At 38.7% G+C, this 23,916-nt stretch overlaps 1 protein-coding gene across 2 annotated transcripts; it reads left to right on the forward strand.

The window, feature by feature from the left end:
• Positions 1-940: 940 nt before the first annotated feature.
• On the forward strand, positions 941-22,555 carry LOC141541801 (guanylate-binding protein 7-like). Of its 2 annotated transcripts, XM_074266287.1 has the most exons (10): positions 1,019-1,197; positions 3,868-4,063; positions 7,171-7,298; positions 7,405-7,514; positions 9,686-9,879; positions 11,346-11,591; positions 12,781-13,061; positions 13,869-14,081; positions 14,588-14,690; positions 17,231-22,554. In XM_074266287.1, the coding sequence occupies exons 1-10, from the start codon at positions 1,144-1,146 to the stop codon at positions 17,266-17,268; spliced, it is 1,563 nt and encodes a 520-aa protein (XP_074122388.1). In that variant the 5' UTR covers positions 1,019-1,143; the 3' UTR covers positions 17,269-22,554. The 2 variants fall into 2 exon arrangements, with proteins under 2 accessions (XP_074122389.1, XP_074122388.1); XM_074266288.1 differs by lacking the exon at positions 3,868-4,063 and having other exon boundaries at positions 941-1,197; positions 17,231-22,555.
• Positions 22,556-23,916: the final 1,361 nt, after the last annotated feature.

The raw sequence follows: 23,916 nt of genomic DNA on the forward strand, positions 1-23,916 counted from the left end.
GTGAGAAAGAAGTATTGAGAATGACTTCTGAGACAGTTTCCTCTCCATGGCTAATTTTGTTGATAGTGGTAGAATTTTATTAACTTCAAACAAGGAGCATTTCCTTTTATTAACTTGGCAGCCTCCTTTCTTCCTGATCTTTGCTTTTATCTCTTGGGTCTTTTCCATTTTAGGAAGCTGCAATTCTCTTTCTAAAAGAGAATTCCCAAAGAATAGAATGGACATGAGCCTTTCATTTTTGAATTATTGCCTAGTTAAACCAATGTAGAAACTGGCGAGACAATTGACTGAGCTATGCAACTAGAGCTCCATTGAAGCTCTGAATGCCTCTGAATACTTATACATATTCACTCTAAATAAGTTCCTACCCCAGTCTTTATAAAGAGACTGTTTCTGTTCTTTGAGGATATTGAAGCCTCAAAATTAAAGAGAACTTCTTTTCTGGCAGGTATAGTCTTGCCTTAATTTAAATTCATTGCAAAATGTTTTCTTGTCTAGGTCAATGCAAGAAAGAAAGGCTGATATTAAAGGAATAAGAGTCGACCTGACTCCAGTCCTGGCACCCGGCACGCTCTGGCTGGCACTCGGCACGCTCTGGCTGGCACTCGGCGCTCTCTGGCTGGCACTCGGCGCTCTCTGACTGGCACTCGGCGCGCTCTGACTGGCACTCGGCGCGCTCTGACTGGCACCCGGCGCTCTCTGGCTGGCACCCGGCGCTCTCTGGCGCCACCTCGTGGCCCTCCGTGTGTTGTGTATGGCATGAGATTAAATGCCCGCAGCAAACAGATGGTGGTCCATTACTATGGATTTTTCCCTGACCTGGCGAGCTGCGGGAAAATCTGCCCCGCGAGGCCCTGGACTCCCTTTCTGCTGCCAAGAACAAAGGTTTGGGGGGCTGGCGTTAGATGTCCCCGTGCGGAAGCCTCGTCCCCCGCGCCTCACTGCTTACAGCCCCAGGGCTGCTCTCGCCTCCCGTTTCAGGCCGAGGAGGAGGCAGCAGCAGCAGCAGCAGCAGCCGCGAGATGCGCTTTTGGTTTCTGTTTCCCGCGTCCGCCCGCCCCTTCTTCCCTACCCTAAGCAAGAGAAGGCTTCTCCCCAGAAAGAAGGGGGAGAGAAGAAGAGCGGAGCAGAGCCGAGAGGAAGATGAGAGCCGGGCGCGCGTTTGGGAGCTTTCTGGCCTGGAGCCTCCTGACGCAGGTGAGGGCGCTGGCAAGTTCGCTCCCATCTTTTCTGCATCTTTTTTCATTGCTGAAAGTGGGGATGAAAGGGTGTGTGTGCAGGCAGGGAATGGGAGGGGGAGGGGATTCCCGAAGTCGCTTATAAATGTGGAGTCAAGGGTCCTCAGCTGAGGGGAGGAGGGCCACACTGGAACTGGATTCCAAGCTGGCGGAGCCTGGCCCTCTGTCATAGGCAATGGCAGGGGCAATGGCATTTGTTTTTGCTGAAAGAAGAAAGAAAAAAGTTTGCCAGCATCCCGAGTCTACATCAGCTGGAAAGAGAACTGCTCACAAACAGGGGAGCTGAATTCCCAGACTACTCCAGGTGTGATGTAGCTGTCAGCCTGGGGATAAATGTAGAGGGCGCACTAGCACCTCCTCTTCATCCCCCGTTCTGTGTGAGTGCCTCCCAGGAGGGCCCTGCTCCTTCTTGGGTGGTTCTTGGGGCGTGGGCAGCAGGGGTAGGCCTTCTACTGGGTTCTGTGGGCTCCCTGCTGTTGAAAAGGCTCCTGGGAGAATGCTGGAACGATTGCCAGGTCTTGGTTCCTCACCAAAGATTGGACTCTACATGGGAAAATTGCTACTTGAGCAGTAGTTGTTTTCAACTGTTCATTCTTGTCCGATTCCTCAAGATCCCATAGACCAGCTGTTTTCTTAGCAAAGTTTTCTTAGCGAAGATTCCAGAGTAGTTTGTCATTTAGTTCTCCAGTGGATGATCGGTTAGCTGGTGCACATTATCAGCAGCACAAGGCAGTGATCCATGAGGCAAAGAACAGATTGAGCAAAATCATTAGGAGCAGGCGGAGCTAAAACTAAAATTAAAAAAAAAAAAAAGATAGAGACAACAGGAAAAGAAATAGCACTACATAGCATATGTATTATCTTTTAAGAAAAATTATATTGTTTAAGCCACACAGAACCCAGTGAAGTTGGCACTTTGTTATTGTGCCCACTGCAGAGATGAGGAACCTGAGGTGCAGAAATATTAAGTCCATGGTTACCCACGGGCTGTGTAGCTGACAGGATATAAGTCCATCTCTTGATTCCAGGTCCAGGCCTATATCCAACTTTAGCACATGGCCTCAATGAGCCCCATGTTAGGGGATAGCACATCTTGTCCCTTTTCCTTGTGCTTTCCTGACCCATAATATCCAGGTGTTAGTCATTTCAAATTAAAGAGAAATGGGAAAAGTCTCCTTGCACTGTCCCCCCAATAACTAGTGAAATCTATATTATGTTTGATATGGTAAAGTTCTGGGATATTCTGAAGAGTTAAGATTCATAGATCATGTACAATGGACCAGAAACCCAAAGAAAACATTGACAACTCAAACAAAGGAATCCCTGGGGACCTTGGGAAGCAGACAGGGAAGGTGATTGTCCCCCCTCCTGGCCTTATTTCCTGGCACCCAGAAAGGACACTAAAGTGCTTTATAGATCCACAATTTATTTAAGGGTTGGATTCAACTGGGACTCTGAGCCTAAAGTCCACCTTACCTGGAGGGACTATGGATATCCCGAGTCTCAGTCATTGTCCTAGCAACCACTGAGGAGCTGGTTCTAGATTCCTGTCATAAGGTCAGAATTTGGGGTCCTTGTTCCCTATTTAGAAAAGGGGGAACTTCCACCAATGATTTGTTTTAATCTGGAGCTAAGGTTTCTTTAATAATCTCCTAGGGACAAATCTTCCTTTACCAGTGTAACACCTACAATAATTCTGCAATTTATAATAATTCTGATAAAGATCCATGGGCCATTAGTTAAGTTACATGTTACCCAATCAGGCTATGTATTTATGTACTATCAGAAATAGTATTTAAACCATGTCTTCTCAATTCCCAAACCAGTTTTGTCCCCTCTACCATGATGCCAATAATCAATATCATGTCAACAGTCAGCCAAAGAGCTCTGTGGTGTCCATACATTCAGAGGACAAAATAGGAGTCAAGAAATAGAAATTAAAGGAGTAATCAGAAACCTCAGGGTGGGGTGGGAGAAGGGAGGAATGGACAGGAGTCACTCATTACTCAGGCAACACTACGAAGGGACTAGCACCAAACGCTAACAATAATATAAAAAAACTAACTATCTCAAAGTATTGTCCCAAACACTGTCCCATATCATCCCTGCCTCACACCAGCTCATGACCATGGACATTGTGGACCTACATAATACAAAGGGATATGATTACTCCACCAAGTAGAAATTTCTAGGGTGGGACTTTCAAAGAGGGGAAATATTTCCCCTAGTGATCAAGGATGCCTTAGGGATTTAGACTGAAGTATTGGTCAAGGTAGCTCAGTTGTGCAGGGGATAGAGTCAGGAAGATCTATGTTTAAATGCAGAAACAGTCTGCCTCAGTTTCCTCATCTGAAGGATGGAAATAATGATTGTACTTATTTTCCAGGCTTGTCATAAGGATAACATGTGTAAAGTGCTTTGTCTCCCTTAAAGCACTACATAAAGGTTATTATTATGGCTATTATTGTTATCATCATTGTTATCTCATCACCAAACAAAAAATTCCACAAGTACAGAGCAGCCTCCCTTCTGCTATAATTAATCTGTAATTCACCTTGTCTGTCTCAATTGAGGATCAGGTGAATTCTGCACCTTGATTGCTGTCTAAGGGGCTCCTCCACATTTACAGGTGACCATGATCTCAGCAGTGTTCATGGAAGCCCCCATATGTCTGGTAGAAAACACTAATGAAAAGTTGACAGTAAACCCGCAAGCCCTCCAGATTCTAACTTCCATTGACAAGCCGGTGGTGGTGGTAGCTATTGCTGGACTGTACCGGACTGGAAAGTCCTACCTGATGAACAAACTGGCAGGAAAGAATTCAGGTAAGTGGAGTTGCTAGGCTATGAGAATCTATTTTTGTGTTTTTTCAATAGTATTTTATTTTTCCAATTACAAAACAGATAACTCCCACTGTTCCTTTGTAAGATTTTGAGTTCCAATTTCCCTCACTCTTTTGTTTTCTCCCTTTCCAAGACAACAATTGGTCTGATAGAGGATCTAAATGTACAATAATTTTAAATGTATTTCCACATTAAATTAACTTAATTTAAATTAAATATTTAAATATATTTTCACATTCATATTGTGAAAGAAAAATCAGAACAAAAGGGAAAAACCATGAGGAAAAAAGCAAACAAATAAGCACAAAAAAAAAAAAAAAAAAAAAAAAAGCTGGTGAAAATAGTATGCTACTATTTGCATTGTTTCTATAGTTCTTCCTCTAGAGGTAATTGACATTTTCCATCCCAAGTCTTGGATCAATACATTGCTGAGAAGAATCAAGTCTATCTTAATTGATCATCACATAATCTTGCTGTTACTGCATACAGTGTTCTCTTGAATCACTTCACTATGCATCAGTTCTTCTAAGATTTTCTAGACTTTTCTGATATGAATCTACTCATGGGAGTCATTTTGGGAGGACATTATGCCACAGGTTTGGAATACAAGGCAAGTCTGAGACCTAATGAAAGTTTAATTAATAATGAAAGTTTAAAATTGCTCCCTAATTTATTATTGCCTTCCAGTCAGTCAACAAGCATTTAGTAAGTGCCTACTGTATGCTAGAAACTATGTTAAGTGCTAAGGATACAAAGAAAGGAAAATTCAATCCTTACTCTCCAAGAGCTCACAGTCTAACAAGGGAGACAACATGCAAATGACTGTGTACAAATGGGATCTATATGAGGTACCTGGGAGATAATCCTTAGAGGAAAAGCACTAATATCAAAGGATAAAGAAAAGCTTTTCACTTAATTGAAGCTGAGAATTGAAGGAAAACAAGTAAAGCAAAAGGCAAAGAGGAAAAGAGAGTTCCGGGCAAGAGAGAAGGGTCAAGGTGGTAAAGGGTCCACCAAAGAGATAGATCATGCACTGTGACATTTGTGAATGAAATTACCCCAGAATAAGTGGACATGGAGACTCGTCTGCTCCAGCATTGAAAATGTCTGCATTTCTTTACAAACTGAAAAGTGTCCCTTTTCTGTCCCCTGGCAACTTGTCTCCTAGAAACTTCCTATCTTATCTATTGCTAGTCCTGTGTCTGCTCAAGGTATGGTCTCTGCTTTGCATTATGTTGGTCTGATTAATCAGACAAATCACAAGGGAAAAAAATTCTCATCAGATTGATTGTTCTCATAAGCTCATCAAATGGAAGCTGAGATTTAGGATTTGTGGACCAGAATGATTTGGGCCACATTGCTGTTCACAGGCTCTTTTGTCTACAGCAGTGAAAATATAGCCTCCTATTTACTATTAATTCTTTTTTTTTTTTTTGGTGCTATTTTTAAGACTGTTCAAATCATTTGACATAGCACTTAACATTTTCAGTTCAAGAAGGGCCTCAACTTTTCACTTCATCAACCTAGGTAACAAGAAGTCAATCTTTACAAGGCTTCTTCTGGGCAGATTCTCTACAAGATTCCACCACCAACCTCTAAATAAACTTGCATAGTGCTAGGAAATCATAGCAGGATGTCATCAGTCACACAAGTTTGCTTTCCCTTTCCTGGTTTTCTCTCTGGGAATCTGGCAAAGTTCCTGCTGTCAGGAAGCTCTCATGGAGCCCCACCTGAATTGTTTTGTTTCTAGGAAATTCCCAGGATGTTACATTCCTTTAAAATGGTTTAAAGACCTTTCAGTAGTGCCTCCACACACTGAATAAGTATACAGCAGAATCCATCCTTGATTAGAGTTCAAACCTTCAAGAATTGTGCACCTCTAGCACTCATAGAATGCTGGACTTAGAGTCAGGAAGACCCAAATTCAGATATGGACTCATAGACTGACTTGCAGTAGTATTCTGGGCAAGTCACTTAATCTTGGTTTGCCATATTTTCCTCCACTGAAAAATGGATTTAATATTAGAACCTCTGTGGTAGGATGTTTTGGGGATCATAAAAAAGGGGAAAAGAATCCATATGTACAATAATGTTTGTGGCAGCCCTTTTTGTAATGTCAAGGAACTGGAAACTAAGTAGATGCTCATAAGTTGGAGAATGGCTGAATAAGTTATAGTATAGGAATATTATGGAATATAATTGTTCTCTAAGAAGCAATTAGCAGAATGATTTCAGAGAGGCCTGGAGAGACTTAACATGAACTGATGCTAAGTGAAGTGAGTAGAACCAAGAGAACATGGTATACAGCAAAAACAAGATTATGTGATGATCAAGTCTGATGGACATGGTTTTTTCAGCAGTGAGATGATTCAGACCAATTCCCATAGACTTGTGATGGAGAAAGCCATATGCATCTAGAGAGAGGAGTATAGGGACTGAATGGGGATTACAACATTGTATTTTTACAATTTGGGGGGCAGCTAGGTGGTGCAGTAGAAAGAGCACCAGCCCTGAATTCAGGAGGACCCAAGTTCAAATCTGGTCTCAGACACTTAACACTTCCTAGCTGTGTGACCCTGGGCAAGTCACTTAACCCCAGCCTCAAAAAAAAAAAAAAAAAAAAAAAAAAAAAAGGAAAAAAGTATTTTTACAATTTTTTTTTGTTGTTTGCTTTTTTTCTTTCTCATTTTTTCCTTTTTTTGATCTTATTTTTCTTTTGAAACATGATTAATTGGGTTAGAAGAATCACACATATTTAACCTATATCAGATTCCTTGCTGTCTTGGGAGGGATGGGCTGAGGGGAGAAGAGAAGGAGAAAAATTTGCAACACAAGGTTTTGTGAGGGTAAACGTTGAAAACTATTTTTGCATGTATATGGAAAAATGAAATACCATTACAATTTTTAAAAATGCATTCTGATAACAAATCTTTAAAAAATAGAGTTCACAGGATTATTGTAAAGACAGAAGGACAGAACACACATGAATCGTCCTATATAAATACTAGCTATGATCCCAGGAGTTGGGCTACTGGAGCCTCTGGGCTTCCTCCACCACTGGGCCTTCATGTCTCCCTGTTCCCTTGCAGGCTTCTCCTTGGGCTCCACTGTGCAGTCCGAGACAAAGGGCATCTGGATGTGGTGTCTCCCTCACCCCAGTAAACTTGACCATGTCTTAGTTCTGCTTGACACTGAGGGCCTTGGAGATGTGGAAAAGGTAAAAACAATGACATTCTGCTCACTCAATTCCCCTCCCTAGCTCTATGACCTAAGGAGGAGTGAGCTCCCCCCCCTGCAGCCTCACTGACATAATCTGTTTGTAGGGTGACCCCAAGAATGACTCATGGATCTTCGCCCTGGCCGTCCTGCTCAGCAGCACTTTTGTGTACAACAGCATGAACACCATCAACCACCAGGCCTTGGAACAGATGCAGTATCCTTTCAGAACTCCAGAATATCCATGGCCTCCTCAATGCAGGTGCTCCCGAACCAGGACAAGCTCTTCAAAATCGCTGTCTTCATGAATTCCTCTGCCCAGAAATACCCATCATTGGTGCTCAACCTTCTGGGGCTCAATGTTCCCAAGCCAGATTGGCTGAACCTTGGATGATAGTTTGGCACTAAGCTCAAACTTGGGTGAGTCATGGTTCAGATCGCCATTATACATAAGTATTCTATTTCCACAATGAAGAGCTCTGAAATGCTTCATGATTGCATAGTTTCCTCTGCCTTGTCATTGCCAAGCTTCTTCTCTACTCTTTCTCATCTCACATCACTCAAAGGTCTTCTTCTACATCCAATCTCTTATACAAAATGATGGCCTTTCTCCTTGCCAAAGCAACCCCCTTACACATTCCTTGATTCCATCTCGTTCTATCTTTTCTAACAAGTTATCCTTTCTTTCATCCTTCCTCTTTCAGGCCTCCCTATCTGTTGGTGCTTCCTTGTCATTTGAATGACCAGCCATGTTTCCCACATCCTTTAAAAACCTTCATTCAATGCTTTCAAGTGTCTCAGAATTCTACGGTTTCTCCTCTTTCTCTAACTACTAGTCCGATCTTTCCTCATCTCTTATGCTGGATCCACATTTACAGTTACTGATCATTGCTGTTTTGTAGAGTTGTCCCTGAATTGTCTTCTCTTCTCGCATTACCCTGTATAGCGTGGTAATCTCATTGGCTCCAAATGACTCCATTATCAAACATCTTTATTCTGATGATTCTCACTTCTACTTATCTAACCCAACCTTTCTGCTGAGCTCCAGATTCTCAGGTCTACTTGTTTATTAGACATTGCATACTGAATGGCCCGTAGACATTTCAAACTCAACATGACCAAAACAGAATTAATCATCACCTCACACTTGGATTATTGCAATAAATTGCTGGTTGGTCTCCTTGCTCCAAGTCTCTCCCCACTCCAGTCCTTCCTCCATTCAATTTCAAATGTAGTTTTCATAATACATAGATTTGGCAATATGATTCCATCATCAATTTCATAGGCTCCAGTACATCCTATTATCCCAGGATCAAATATAACATTTTCTGTCTGGCTTTAAAGCTTGGAACAACATTTCATTTCCTACATTTTCAGTCTCCTTACACCTTATGTCATCCTTATACACAATCATTAGAGCACACTGGTGTTCTTGCTGTTCTTCTCACTTCACAGTAACATCTCATTCAGTGCCTTTATTCCAACTGTCCTTCATGTCTGGAATTCTTCCCTTCCATTTCCTACTTTCCTTTCTTTCTTCCAAGTATCAGTACAAATCTCATCTTCAACAAAGGGGCTCTCTCAGTTTCCCTGTAGTACTGCCTTCCCCTGGGAAATACCTGACCTTTACATCAAGGATTTGTGTTGCTATCAACATTGATATACACACAGAGAAAGCCATAAATCCATGAATATGTGCATAATATTCATAATTGTTTACATGTTATCTTCCCCATTAGAATGTGACCTCCTTGAAAACAGGAAATATATTCTGTTGGTTGTAGTTGTTCAGTCATGTCCAACTATATGTTACCCTATTGGGCTTTTCTTCCACATGTGGAAATTGGGAAGAAATACTAGAATGGTGCCATTTCCTTCTCCAGATCCCTTTGAAGATGAGGAAACTGAAGCAAATGGGATTAAGTGGCTTGGTCAGGCATTATATCACATAAGAGTCTGTGAACCTTCCTGATTTTCAAGTCTAGTGCTCTATTCCTGCTGCCACTTTTATTTCTATGTCCAGCATGTAGAACAGTGCCGGATCTATACATAGTAAGCATTTAGTAAATACTTCTTGACTGGCCAGATGAGGATAAGATTCTATGTTTTAATATTATAATAATCAGGAAACAAGATGAGACCTAACGTCTCAACACATTGATTGAAAAATACATGAAGTTGATCAGGGGCTCCATGAAAAGCTCTTCCTTTCCCCTCTTAGATCAATGTTTGAAATCCCATCAGCAGAGAAATTCTCCTAGGAGGAGGAGAGAATATTTATAAGACTCAGTGGAGAGAAGATTTTCTTGTCTTTACTATAGAAATAGAAGTAGGAGCGGGAACTGATGGTGCTGGGGAGTGTTGCCTTTTCCTTATCCATGACCTCAGATATGTGACAGAGCTGACCAAGCTAATCAAAATCAAATCCTCACCTAATGCTGTTGAAGAGGAGTCTGAAGAGTTTGTGGACTTCTTCCCAGACTTTGTGTGGACAGTGCGGGATTTCACACTGGAACTGAAGATAGATGGACGCCCCATTAGCTCAGATGAGTACCTGGAAAATGCCTTGAAGCTCAGTAAAGGTAATTTCCCAGAAATCAGGGTTGGGCATCTGGGTGGCCCTGGGCAGTACAGGGGGAACTGACACCAAATGTTCTTCCTTTTCTTTGGAGCTTAGATGCTTATTCCTGGGCCTTATTTTTTTTTAATCTCATGAACTATAGAGTGAGAGACTATAAAGGTTTTCCTGGCTTTACTAAGGGTCAGTTAATATCTTTTTTTGTAGCTCCAGAATTTTCATACTCTAGTGACCTAGTCCATGAGATAATCGACTTTTGCTAGATTCTGTTATGGGTTTGTATTTTATGAATTTATAAAATGAAGGTGATACCCTATAGTTATTGGTGAGCATGGGATGTCAATAAAGGGGAATGACTTGATTTTAAGGGTTATTTCATTCAGTCCAAGGCACAACTTGAGACACTTAACTAGACTATTAAGATTGGGAATTGGTTTATTAAAGTTTTCATAATCCAGAACTCTTCTGAACTTTTCTTCTTGAAACACTTAGCTCTTTGCTGGCCTCTGATATTACAGAACCTGGCAAAGAGGGTCTTGCAAGCCCATCAGTTTTTTAGTCATCATCCCACAGTTGATCTACTAAAAGCATAGATCTATTTGATAAAAAGAGAAAAGACATGTAGCTGAGAATCTGTGTTGTACAACAAAAGGGAATGAGGTACTTGGGATCAGAGGCCCTGGGTGCAAATTTCAGCTCTGGCTTCTTACTGCCCAGGTGACATTGGCCAATATCTCTCAGCCTCAGTTTCCTCATCTATAAAATTAAAAGCTTGCACTTTAAAATCTCTAAAATGTATTCTAAATAGACATCCATAGCTAGTGAGGACAGATGGTTTATCCCTTAGAGAATTCTAGAGAAATATTGGATATGTCTCTCTCAAATATATCTTGCTTGTGCTAAAGATTTCTGACTAACCATCACATGTACATCTGTCATTGCTCTAGTAGCCTTTCTTCCTTTAACAGGTTTCATAATGCTTTATATTCCTAAAAGTACACATCTCTTATTGTGTCCTATCTTCATTGTAGGCTAGGAACTAACTTCCTGATGGAATGCTGGCAGGGATACTAATGCCACTGAAATATCTTGAAATCATGTTTGGCAATGACTTCCTTCTATTCCAATCAACAAGCATCGATTAAATGTCTATTCTACCTGAGGGACAATGCTAGTTGCTGGGAATACAGGAATAAAAATGCAATAGTTCCTCTCAAAAAGATTACATGCTAGTGGGAGAAAACATGTAGAAGATAAGTAAATACAAAAATAAATAAAAAGCTGCAGGGCTTGCAAGACCTTCTTTTGCAGGTTCTGTAATACCAGAGGCCTGCAGAAAGCTAAGTGTTTCAAGAAGAAAAGTCCAGAAGAGTTCCGGATGTATGAAAACTTCAATAAAGCAATTCCCAGTCTTAAAGGTCATCAGGTTTTTTTTTTCTTTATCATTATCCTTGTGTTCTTATTTCTCAGGCAATGGCTACAAAGTTGAACTAATCAACCTTCCACGAGAGTGTATCAGAAAATTCTTTCCAAAGAGGAAGTGTTTTACTTTTGACCGTCCAACAAATGACAAATCACTCTTAGCCCATCTTCAAGATGTTCAAGAAAGCCAGCTGGAAGCTTCATTCAGGAATCAAACAGACAACTTTTGTTCTTACATCTTCTCTAATGCAAAACCCAAGACCCTCAGTGGGGGTATCATGATAAATGGGAATCGTAAGTTTCCTTAGTCCCGCTGCATACTTGATTGGGATTTGAATTGTTCCTTGTTTGTTTGTTTTTTCATTTATAGATACTACAAATTTTTTACATTAATCCTCATATAAGTATGAATTTCTTGTTAATCTATCTTTGAGTTTAAAAATCCCTGAGACCATATTCGTGTTCTCTGATGGAGAGAAAGTCTCCATTAGAAAGTTGCTACAGAAGTAGAGCATAACAGTGGCCTTCATTTTCCAGAGGAGAAGCCAGTGGAGTTAGTAATATATAAACCAGTGACTCTGAGTTCTATTTCTGACCAAATTGTCAGAACCGTTAAGAGGATGATATGAAAAGGAATCAGATTAAGCAAATTTCCTTGTTTGACACTATAACTAGCTTGACATAGATCATAAGAATTAAGTCAACTTAGCATAGTTAGATTTCAAGATCTGGGAAGGATAAGTCAATGACTCTAAATGGATAATGAAACCTTACAAGGGGAAATGCAAAGTTTTCCATTTGTTTATAAAAGTCCACTTAAGTAGAAAATAGGACAGATAGATAGACAACAATTCTTGGTGAAAAGATCTGGGTTATTTCATATATTATAAGTTAAATATGAGTCCATATCCTCAAATGCAAAATTATTCAAGAATTTCTTATTGTGAATAGGTGAAGTAATACTGTTCTAGATTTATCTAGCTCTAGGTAGATAGCATTTGGTAGTCTGAATTCAATTCTGGGCAAAACATTTTAAGCAATATATAGACAAGGTCAGACATTGCCAGAGCAAAACAACTAGACTGAGTGAAAGGATAGAAGTTCCCACAAGAATAAAACCAAGGAAGAATACTTGGATCTATCCCCTTAATGATATAGGTCAAAATTAGGAAAAATGTGAAAAATTTGCAAAAAAGGCATATTTAGGCTTGATAAATAATTGACATTTCCTAACCATTTAAATCATTAAAAAAAATTACAAAAGGCAGCATTGAGTTGTCCTGTTCTTCCCATTAGTCAAAACTGTCTAATTGTGATTAGTTTATTGTCTAAGTTTATCTTTAAGTTTCTAGTGTTTTTCTAAGTTTCTAAATTTATTGTCAAAGCGATTTTTGATCAGGCATGAATTCTTCTAGATGACTGACACTTGCGTCAATTTGAATGATGATTGTTTTTCCATCATTTTCTACTTCTTGTATAACAGGGTTGGGAAAGCTGTTGGAGACCTATGTGAGGACAATCTCTAGTGGTGACGTTCCCTGCCTGGAGAATGCAGTGTTGTCTTTGGCTCAGACTGAGAACTCAGCTGCTGTGCAAACAGCTGCAAAGCATTATGTGGAGCAGATGGCCCTGAAGGTGGACTTCCCCACAGAAACCCTCCAGGACCTGCTAAGCATCCATACAGAGTGTGAAAAGGAAGCCCTCTCAATTTTCATGAAGCATTCTTTCAAGGATGACACACATAAGTACCAGAAAGACCTGGTGGTATGTTCTCTCTATCATTTATCCTTCCTCTTACCTGTCTTTTCTGAGTAAACAAAGAGATTGGTCAGCCTCTTTCCAATTATTTTGACCTTGGGGCCTGTCTCCCTTGTTCATGAGAGAAGAGCCTGGTCTCTCCAAAGAGCTAGAGACATGTGGCCTAAATCTCACTTGCTATGAAAAAATGCTCCCTCCTTGTGACTCATTGAAATGCGTTCTTAGAAGGAAAAATCCCCCCACTCCCACATTTGCTGAGTAGCCGGCATCCGAGAGCTCTCAGAGCACACTGAAGTTTTTCTCAAGAGCAGACTCACTTATCTCCACATACCTTCCCGACCCTACCATCCTCACCTTCCTTCTAGCAGTATCTCCTGTCAGCCCACATGTCTGCTCTGTCTTACTTAAGTTTGCAGCACTTATTTGGACCAATCCAAAGAGAGAACCACTAGCATAGGCTTTCAGGATTGGCAGAGGCATGGAGGATCATTTGATGTAATCACTTCTTGTGGAGAATGAGGACTTGTCCATGGTGATCAATCTATGGAGTAGGAGATTTAAAACCAGACTTCATGTCTCCAAGGTCTCAAGACAGAATATGATTTTTATTCTACCCGACTAAACATCTTGCCAAAAAAGAAAAGAGCAAGTAGACGTCTCAATGGCTTCTTTAGGTTCTCACTCCCTTCATAATGAAAAAGAGCATTTAAAATGCTTTGATAACCTTTGAGGCACATGTCAATCATCTTCTCTTATTATTACTATTGTTAACACCTTATCCTTTTTGCTGATTTCTTTCTGTTTCATTGGCAGCAAATCTTAGAAACTGAAAAAGATGGTTTCATACGTCAAAATGAAGAAGTGTCAACCAAATACTGTCAAGCTCAGCTGGAGTTCCTCTCACAGTCCCTGAGAGAAGCCATTTCTAAAGGCACCTTCTCTGTGCCAGGGGGTTACAATCTCTACAGGAATGAAAGAGAAAAAATAATAAACAATTATCATCAACTGTCCAGGAAAGGGCTAAAGGTGAGGAAAGACCAGAAGGCCAGGAAAGATGACATTATGAGGAGGGTTCCATTGTTTTCATTGGGAATTGGAGGACTGTACCAATAACTTTCAGGAGGAGAAAGTCTAGAGTCCTGGGGATTTTTAGTTCACATATTAGCTGGAAGTTCTTGACAGGAATCCCTTCTTCCTGCCTAAACAATAAGCTGTACAGTTTAGGAAACTAGGCTATCAGAGGGACCTAAGAGGCCAGACCTAATGCAGGCTGGCCTGGTAGTCCACATTCCAGCTTGGAATGAATTGTGATGTCCACAGCTGGACCTCCTTGTGGCTTGGCTTTTTGTTATTCTGAGCCATGCTTATTCTCTTGAGATCATCATGTACCCAAATGTTTTCAAAACTTTTAAAGAAAAAGAATACTCTAGCCTTAAGAGCAGACACTGCTCCTGCCCCAGAGAGTATATCCTTCCCAGTAACTGAAGTTGTCTGAGGAAGATTATGGGTCTGTGTCTTATGTGCTTATCCAGGCAGATGAGGTCCTCCAAAAGTTTCTACAGTCATTGGCAGTGACAGAAGATTCCATCCTGCAGACAGATCAAGCTCTCACTGAACAAAAAAAGGCCTTGGAAGGTATAAAAAGCTGTGGTGTGTGATGATCTAATCATGCAGGGATTATGATGGGTTTGGGCCCTCCCCATTTGCTTGATGGGACAGGAAGACTTTTGTGAAACATGAGATTCCTTCTTCTCTACTTGCCCAGTCTCCCAGAGTAACTGTGATCATGATTGTAAAATGCATCAAGTTATAAAATGCTACTCCCCTAGATATTTTTAGCTCTTATACTCTGCATCTAATCAAGAAAAGATCAATTTTTAAATTTCCAGTCTCTTTCTCAATCAGTTTGTACTCTGAGTTCAGGAGAAAAAGCATCTGTCACTCTCCTACTCAATGACCTTGTAATAGGTGACAGACAAAATAACTAGGAAACAAAGATTCAAACTTCTGAGCAAATGGATTTATTAAGCAATGCATATCAAGTGCTCCCTATATTGGGATCAGACCGCTTCCTCAGCTTTGGCACTGGATCCAAAATACAGGAGAGACAAATTTTTATACATTAAAAATAATTAAATAAAACCAATTAATTTAAAAAGAAACAATGCAATATTATGTAATCTGTTTTTTAATTAGTTGAATAATGAAGGACAGAGACTAAACAATGAAATTCCCAAAAATCTGAAAAGAAGAGATGGTACTATTCTTTATTTTTTTTTTTTGTTGTTTTTATTTTTCCTGAGGCTGGTATTAAGTGACTTGCCCGGGGTCACACAGCTAGGAAGTGTTAAGTGTCTGAGACCAAATTTGAACTCGGGTCCTCCTAAATTCAAGGCTGGTGCTCTATCCACTGTGCCACCCAGCTGCCTTGTACTATTCTTTAAATGTCTATTGACAATGAAAGCAACATGGAAACAGTAACTGATGAATCAGTTACTGTTTCCATGTTGTTTTCATTGTCAATAGACATTTTTCAGATTTAAAATATGGGTAGTTTAAAATGCATAATTTTAAGTAAATTCCTTGTTACCAGTCTTAGGATCTCACTGGGTTTCTGGTCAGCAGAAAAGTATCTCTTTATTTAATGGTTTCTAAATAGTAACTAGAGATGACCCAGCTTTACAATCAGGAAGCTAGGTTTATATAAAACTATTGTATAATTTAATACAACAAATAAATAAATAAATAAATGCCTGGCCCCTAGGAAGCAGTTAATAAAGGATTTGGTATTATTATTCCCAAAACTGAATAAAGTTTTTTCACAAGACAGAATTTGGTCAAGACCCATAATTGAATAGAAATTAAACTGAGCTAGCCTCCAGAATTAAAGCACAAGACTGAGTCAATGAGACTCATTAAATTCATTGAAATGCAGCGAAATATAGAAGCTCAGCAGAGAAGTTATGAAGAAAAAAATCAACCAATTAAAAAAGATCAAGGAAGATAGGACCAAGATCATGAAAAAACAGATGATGATGTGTCTGCCTAAGCTAAAGGTACAGGGAGACTAGGATCATTGGCTATGCTTGGGAGGTAACGCCACCACCATGGCAGAAAAGGCAAACAGGAAAGGCAAATTTGCCTCCATGTGAATCAGCATGGTGGAAAGCAAAGGACCCTGAACTTTTCATCAGAAGCTCTGGGTTGGAGCTCTTTTCTCCTACCCTATCTCAATTGTAATAGAGAGTTACTAATATCTGCCTCATTGAGAATATATTATAGTTATGCAATCCAATTAGTTTTATGTCACTCATAGAGCATCCCCAACTCTCCCAATGAGCTTCTCAGGCAAGTTTGTATCAGGTTTAAGTTATTTTCACCCTATGAAATTCAAAGTTCTCAAGCTCCTACCAAAGTTTCTAGTCAATCAGAAGACACAATTACTTCAAAGCAAAGACCTAATGCCCAGAAGCTTTTCTGCTGCATCCCTTTTATACAAAACTGATAACTTTGCATAGTTATCAGTCTAGAGAACATCCTTTAATGGTTTTTCTCCCATAGGAGATCCAGGAATTTCTCTGAATCTTAATTGGAATGGGCCTTTTTCTCCCAGTGGGGAGTTTGGTCCTAGTAGAGACCAAGTCTTTGGAACAAAAATCCAGGGCCATCCCAATTGTTAACTTGCACATTCAGGCTTAGAGCTATTTTTGAAACTTATCAGTAATCACTGTCATAATCTGTGTCAGGATCCATTTTGTCTTGAGGTCAGAAAGTCCTATAAACTTCTATTGGTAAACCTGTCTCAGGCAGCATCTCTTATGAGAGACTTTCTGAGAACTGTAAAGCATTAAGTTCAGATCCCTCTCCCGCTTTAGTGTGGCAATCCCCAAATCCCTTGCTCTTTTCTAAAAATGTAAGAATGAATGAGTTGCTCTATGACCTCACTGATGGAGGTGACTACACTGGGATTTCCTCTACCAGTACTATCAGCACCAACCCTGCAGGGGGAGACCTAAAGAATGCTTGGGAGCATAGAGAAAAACAATTCACATCTTAGATGTAGGCTAGGTAGATAGGTCTTAAGTCCAGATCTTCCTAACTGAAGTATTCCATAGTTTTCTCTCATTTTGATGAACTCATTCTCTCTCTGTCCGTTTCTCCCTTTCTCTCTGGAGGGCTGGAGATGTGTGGTGTGCCACATGAGGAGTTGTGAAGGTCATGAGAGGAAGCTATCAGAAGTCTGGGAACATGAGTACATGCTGAAATTTGCTACAAACCACACAGCAAGGACTCAAATCCTGAACGACCTATTTGGCTCAGCCCATCATAAAGGCATCCAGTAGGGAGCTACAGTGAATCAACCAATGGCATAGTGATTTCAGAAGCAAACTTGGGAAGCAAATGCTATGTAGAATCCGCTTTAAGTGTGAACCTATTCTTGCCAGGAGGTGAGGTGATAAAAGGGAAGGTGTGGCCTTCATGGGGGGGGGGGGGAAATGTTTCTACTTCTAATCTTACTATGTCTTTAAGATAAATATCCACCGAAAGAGACACTTGGTCTTAATCCCCTTCTGTATCTGCCTTGTGGAAGAGCGGCTTGTGTAGAAACTATGAGCTATGACATACTGAGTTACTCAAGATGGACAGCTCATAGTGCAGAGTTCTGACAAAAGATGATCCACTGGAGAAGGAAATGGCAAGTGATTGCAGTATTTTTGCCAATAAAACCTCACAATCAGGCTTAAAAGATAGATCATCTGAAGATGAACCCCTTAGATCAGAAGATACTCAATACATTACTAAGAAAAACTAGAAGTAGACTACAAGTAGCTCCAGCAAGAATGGAGTAGCTGGGATAAAGCTAAAAGGACCCTCAGCTGTGGATGTGTCTGGTGAGGAAGGAAAAGTCTCTTGCTATAAACATCAGTGTTGCTTAGGAATCTGGAATGTGTGACCTACAATCCGAGCTAAAGGGCTGTTGTAAAATAGGAGATGGAAAGATTAAATATTGATATCTAAAGTATCAGTGAACTTAAATGGATGGAATGGGTGAATTTAATTTGGGTGATCATTATTATTGTGATATACAACTGTGAGCAAAAATCCCCTTGAAGATAAGGAGTTGCCCTCAGAGTCAAGAAAAGGGGTAAGAGACGTAGAATTGGGGTATATTCTCAAAAATATCAGAATGACATCTGGCAAATCATTTAACATCACAGTAATATGTCTATGCTCCAAACACTGATGCCAAAGAGACCAAAGTTGATCAGTTCAATAAAGATTTACAAAGCTTTCTAGAAATAACACCAAAAGAAGATATCACATTTATCATGGGGGATTGGAACATTAAAGTAGGAAATCAAAAGATAATTGCAACAACAGACAAATTTGACCTTGGGGTATCAAATTATGCAGGAAAGAGATTAAAAGAATTTTGTCAAGATAACTCACTAGTCATAGAAAACATTATTTTAAAGCAATACAAAAGGCGACTCTACATGTAGATATCCCCAACTGAAATTGAATTTATTACAAAAATTTGCTATCAAAGATGGAGAAATTCTATACAGTCGGTTAAAACAAAAACTGGGGGTGACTGAGTTCATATTCTGATCTTATTCAAAAAATTTGGACTTAAATGGAATAAAGTAGGAAAAATCATCAGACTATATAAATATGAATTAAATAACATCTTTTATGAATATAAATAGCTGATGGAAAAAGAAATGTGAGAGAGAAAGGGAAAAATTTACCCAACTGAATGCAAAAATCCAGTAAATAGAATGGAGAGATAAAAAGATTTTCTTAAATGAGCAATACAAAGAAATAAATGTCAAAGTTACTGATCATGGTTATTGGGAATGTTAAGGTCTTCCTTGTATAGTCCTTCTCTATATTCCTGCCACCCTTTTTAATCTCTCCTGTTTTTGTTAAATCCCTACCATTCTTGTCTTTTATCAAGCCCATTTTTGCATGGAATGTTACCTTAATATTTCCAATTTTCTTGAAGAGATCTCTTGTCTTTCCCATTTTGTTATTTTCTTCTATTTCTTCGCATTATCTCAGCTATGTATAAAACCTCATCAGGAAACCATTTTGATTTCTTAACCTTCCTTTTCTTTAGGATGTTTTTATTTTTGCTTCCTCCTGTGAATTACTATTCATAGTTCTTCAGGCACTTTATCTTTTAGATCTTAACTTTAAAATCTATTCATTGCATCCACTTTATAGAAGTTGAGTATTTTTGCCACATGATGATAAGAAAGGACCCATCAGAATAGATCAGGATTTTGGAAAAGGCTGAAGGACAAAGGAATAGGGGACAACAGAGGATGGGATAGATAAATAGTATCATGGAAGCAAATGAACATGAACTTGGGCAGAGTTCAGGAAATAGAAAAGTACAGACATGTCTAGTGTGCTATGATCCATGAGGTCTCAAAGAATCAGACATGACTGAATAACAACAACAGCATTGGTACTTAATTAGGTGAATAAAACTAGAGGTTAGCATTCAAGAAAATACCAGAATTGGGGATTGAGTCAGTTTCATTAGAGAATGATCCCAATCTTTGAGGAATATACATGGAAATCTGAAGATTTAGGCTTTTTAAAAATACCATGGAGAAGGGAGGAGATAGTCTGGCTGAGGACCCTGACTCATTAATATGAGTTGGAGTGAGATACCAAAAGTTACAAGAGCAGTATCTATCTGTTAACATTCTTATTCAGTGAGAAAACTAGGTAATCCATTTGATGCTTGGTTTAATTCTAAGGATTTTTAAGTCATATTCGTTTCTCAGCTGCAATCTAAGAAGTAATGGAAAAAAGTTTCTAGGTTCATTAATATATTTTATGAAAGGTAACAACAAAAAAGACATTAGGTCTTCTGGCAAAAATGCTTGGGTGGAATGACTTGTCTAATGGCTAAATCAAGTTCTTTATAACTTTAAAGTAGTAAAGAATGAACCAAATAAAGCTACAGAGATTCAAAAAAATTAAAGAAATTAAAGAAAAGGTGCCCTAAATCGTTATTGATCAGAGAAAGGCAAATTAAGACAACTTTGAGGTACCACTACACACCTTTGAATCTCCTTTGCTGAATCATCACCCAGATCATGTCCATTAAAAGTGAATAGCCCATTCTCTCCTAAGTTCTTCTCTCTTTTCCTTGATTATCTCATCAATTCCATGAACTATATCTATGCTGATGGTTCTCAAATGAATTTATCGAATTCTAACCTTTCTACTAACCTCCACACTCACTTGTGGGTCTGTTAATACACAATTGTCTGCTATACAACTTGGACTGACTATCCCACAGATATATTACATGGAATCTATTCCAAACTTAATTTCTTCTTTTTCCCTTCAAACCCTTCCCCTTCCAAATTGCCCTTTTAATGTTCCCAGCAATACCCTCACAGTTCTGCAGATTCTTAAGCTAGATATCATCATGAACTCCTCACTATTTCTCACCCCTCAAATCCAATCTGCTGTCAAGGAATTTTACCTATTACCTTCGTAACATTTCTCCCATGCATCCCCTTTTCCCTTCTACACTAGCATCATTCCGGTACAATCCTTAATGAGCTCATGGCTACATTGCTGCAATAGTTTCATGGGGGGGAAGGGGCCCCTATAGTTTCAAAGATCAAATAGTAAATCTCTTTTTGTTATTCCAAGCTCATCAGAACCTTCCTATCTGGAGGTAGCTAAGTGAATGGAAAGTGGATAGAAATCTGGTTCTGGAGTCTATCAATCAAATCAACTAATAAACATTGATTAAGCACCTACTGTCTGCTAGGTACTGTGCTGAGTGATAGGGCTACAAAAAGAGGAAGAAGACAGTCATTGACTGCAAAGAGCTTTCTTTCTAGTGGAGGAGCATGCTAGTGAATATATAGATAGCAAACTAAATAGGAAATAATTAAGAAAGGAAAGTCACTGGAATTATTAGGGGTTGGAGAAACTTTCAATAAAAGAAAAAAAATTTTATTGGTATTTAAAAGAAGCTAGGGAGGTCTTTTTGTAGAGAGGAGGAGGGGAATATTCTAGGTATGAGGGAATAAACAGGAAAAATATATCCAGAATTGAGAGATGGGTGTTTTGTCTGTATAATAGTAAGGAGACCAGTATCACTGTATGGAAGTGTGACAATACTGGAAAGATAGGAGGTCAGTATGTTAGGAAGGTATTGGAATGTCAAACAGAGCATTTTGTATTTTCTTTTGGAGGCAAGAATGAGGAATCCAGGATGACTTCTAAATTGTAAGCATGAGGGACTCTGAGAAAATTGTTTTTTATAGTTATAAGGAAGGGAGGAAGTGTGAGATTTTAGGAGGAAATATGAATTCTATTTTGTGCATATTGAGTTATGATGTGTACTGCCCATTTTCAGATAAAGAAATTAAAACCATTTCTAAGTCATATGAAAAGGTGTTCTAAATAAATAAATATTAATCAGAGAAATGCAAATTAAGACAACTCTGAAGTACCACTACACACCTCTCAAATTGGCTAAAATGATAGGAAAAGATAATGATGAATGTTGGAGGGGATGGGGGAAAACTGGGACACTGATACATTGTTGGTGGAATTGTGAATGAATCCAACCATTCTGGAGAGCAATTTGGATCTATGCTCAAAAAGTTATCAAACTGTGCATACCCTTTGACCTAGCAGTCTTTCTACTAGGCTTATATCTCAAAGAGATCTTAAAGAAGAGAAAGGGTCCCACATGTGCAAAAATGTTTGTGGCAGCCCTCTTTGTAGTGGCCAGAAACTGGAAACTGAATGGATCTCCATCAGTTGGAGAATGGCTAAATAAGTTGTGGTATATGAATGTTATGGAATATTATTGTTCTGTAAGAAATGACCTGCTAGTCATTTCAAAGAGGCCTGGAGAAACTTACATGAACTGGTGCTAAGTGAAGTGAATAGAACCAGGAACTCATTATACACAGCAACTACAAGATTATATGATGATCAATTCTGATGGACGAGGCTCTTTTCAACAATGAGGTGATTCAGATTATTTCCAATGGTCTTGTGAGGAAGAGAGCCATCTGCATCCAGAAAGAAGACAATGGGAACTAAATGTGAACCACAACATAGTGTTTTCACTCTTTTTATTGTTGTTTACTTGCATTTTGTTTTCGTTCTCTTTTTTGTTTTGTTTTGTTTTGTTTTGCTTTGTTTTTTGCTTTGTGATCTGATTTTTCATGTGCAGGATATTTGGGAAAATATATATAGAAGAATTGTACATGTTTAACATATATTGGAGCACTTGCTGACTGGGGGAGGGGGTGGAGGGAAGGGAGGGAAAAATTAAAACAAAGGTTTTGTAGGGGTGAATATAAAAATTATTCACATATATTTTGAAAATAAAAAGCTATAATAAAAAATCACTGCCCAGCTTCTTAACCTGTGGATCATGACCTACTATAGGGTCCTACAAGTGAATGGAAGGATTGAAAAATTATGATTTGTCGTCAATAAATGTTTGTTTTGTGTACCTATTTTATATACCTACATACTTGGGTCCTGAACATATATTGGGGCATAAAGAGATCACAAATAAATGTAGGCAAGCAGAAGTATTAAATGCATTCTTTCAAGACCACAATGCAATGAAAATTGTATTCAATTAAGTGCTGTGGAAACCCAGATTAAAATTAATTGGAAATTAAGTAATCTAATTCTAAAGAATTAGTGGTTCAAAGGAAAAATTATAGAAACATCAATAATTTCATTAAATAAAATGACAACAATGAGGCAACATACTAAAATGTATGGGATACTGACAGAGCATTATATAAGGGAAATTTTATATCTTTAAATGTTTGCATTAATAAAGTTCAATTTTAAAAGCTAGAAAAAATTTAAAATCTCCAACTGAACATCAAATTAAAAATCTTAAAAACTGAAGGTGAGATTAATAAAAACAAAAATAAGAAAATGAGTTTAAATACAGATTAAAGCATTCTTTTAACACTTTTTTATTCTTGTATATTTAGTCTCCATTTTCTTTTTAAATATGATTAATGTGGAAATGTTTTCCATAAATGCACATGTGTACTTTATTTCAAATTGTTTGTTTTCTCAAAGATGGTCAATGGGAAGAAAAGAGGAAGAGAATTTGGAGCTCAAAAAATTTTAAATGGGCATTAAAGCTGTTTGTTTATATGTAACTGAGGGAAAAAAACAAGTGTTTTTAAAAGAAAATATATACAAGGGATTTTTTATTAAATATTACTAAAATGTAAGTGGTTCATGGATGCTATCACTGGGGACTAAAAGAAGAAGGAAAGAAGGACCAAGAAGAAATACAGGAAACCCAAGTTTTAAGTTTTATCAAAAAATCAAGAATGTCAGTGATGGATGCACAATTGCTCCACTCCAAAGCAATAAATTTCATGTTTCTAGGGAATATATCAAGGTGTGGAACTTTATTTATTAAGTACTTCCTATATGCCAGGTACTCTCCTAAGTTCTGGGATTGTTTCTACAGAAAACTGTCTCTGATCTTAAGGAATTAAGAGGAATGTCCCTAAAATGGGGCCTCTGGAAAGACTACATCTATGATAAGGGTCTCCACAGCAGAGAGATTTCAATATTCAAAGCAATTTTTTGACAAATAATAATAATCTAAACTCAATTCATGTCTTTTTTTTTGAAGTTAAGCTCAAAATGAACAATGATTAGCTAAACATTCCCAATATTTTCTTTTTTGTTTTGTCATCTTTTTCAGCACTTTGGCAAGTGAACACATAAGCATGTCATATATACAACTACACACTCACACACACACAGAAAAAGAGAGATTTTGAAAGAGAGAGAATGAGAACATAGCACAGCA

The sequence above is a fragment of the Sminthopsis crassicaudata genome, chromosome 4 (genome assembly GCF_048593235.1).
Source record: "Sminthopsis crassicaudata isolate SCR6 chromosome 4, ASM4859323v1, whole genome shotgun sequence".
Lineage (NCBI taxonomy): Eukaryota > Metazoa > Chordata > Mammalia > Dasyuromorphia > Dasyuridae > Sminthopsis > Sminthopsis crassicaudata.

Coding starts and splice junctions, on each gene's coding strand:
- LOC141541801 (XM_074266287.1), top strand. CDS start 1,144: ATGAGAGCCGGGCGCGCGTTTGGGAGCTTTCTGGCCTGGAGCCTCCTG. Junction 7,299..7,404: donor GCCTTGGAGATGTGGAAAAG/GTAAAAACAATG, acceptor ATCTGTTTGTAG/GGTGACCCCAAGAATGACTC. Junction 14,082..14,587: donor TGTCCAGGAAAGGGCTAAAG/GTGAGGAAAGAC, acceptor GTGCTTATCCAG/GCAGATGAGGTCCTCCAAAA.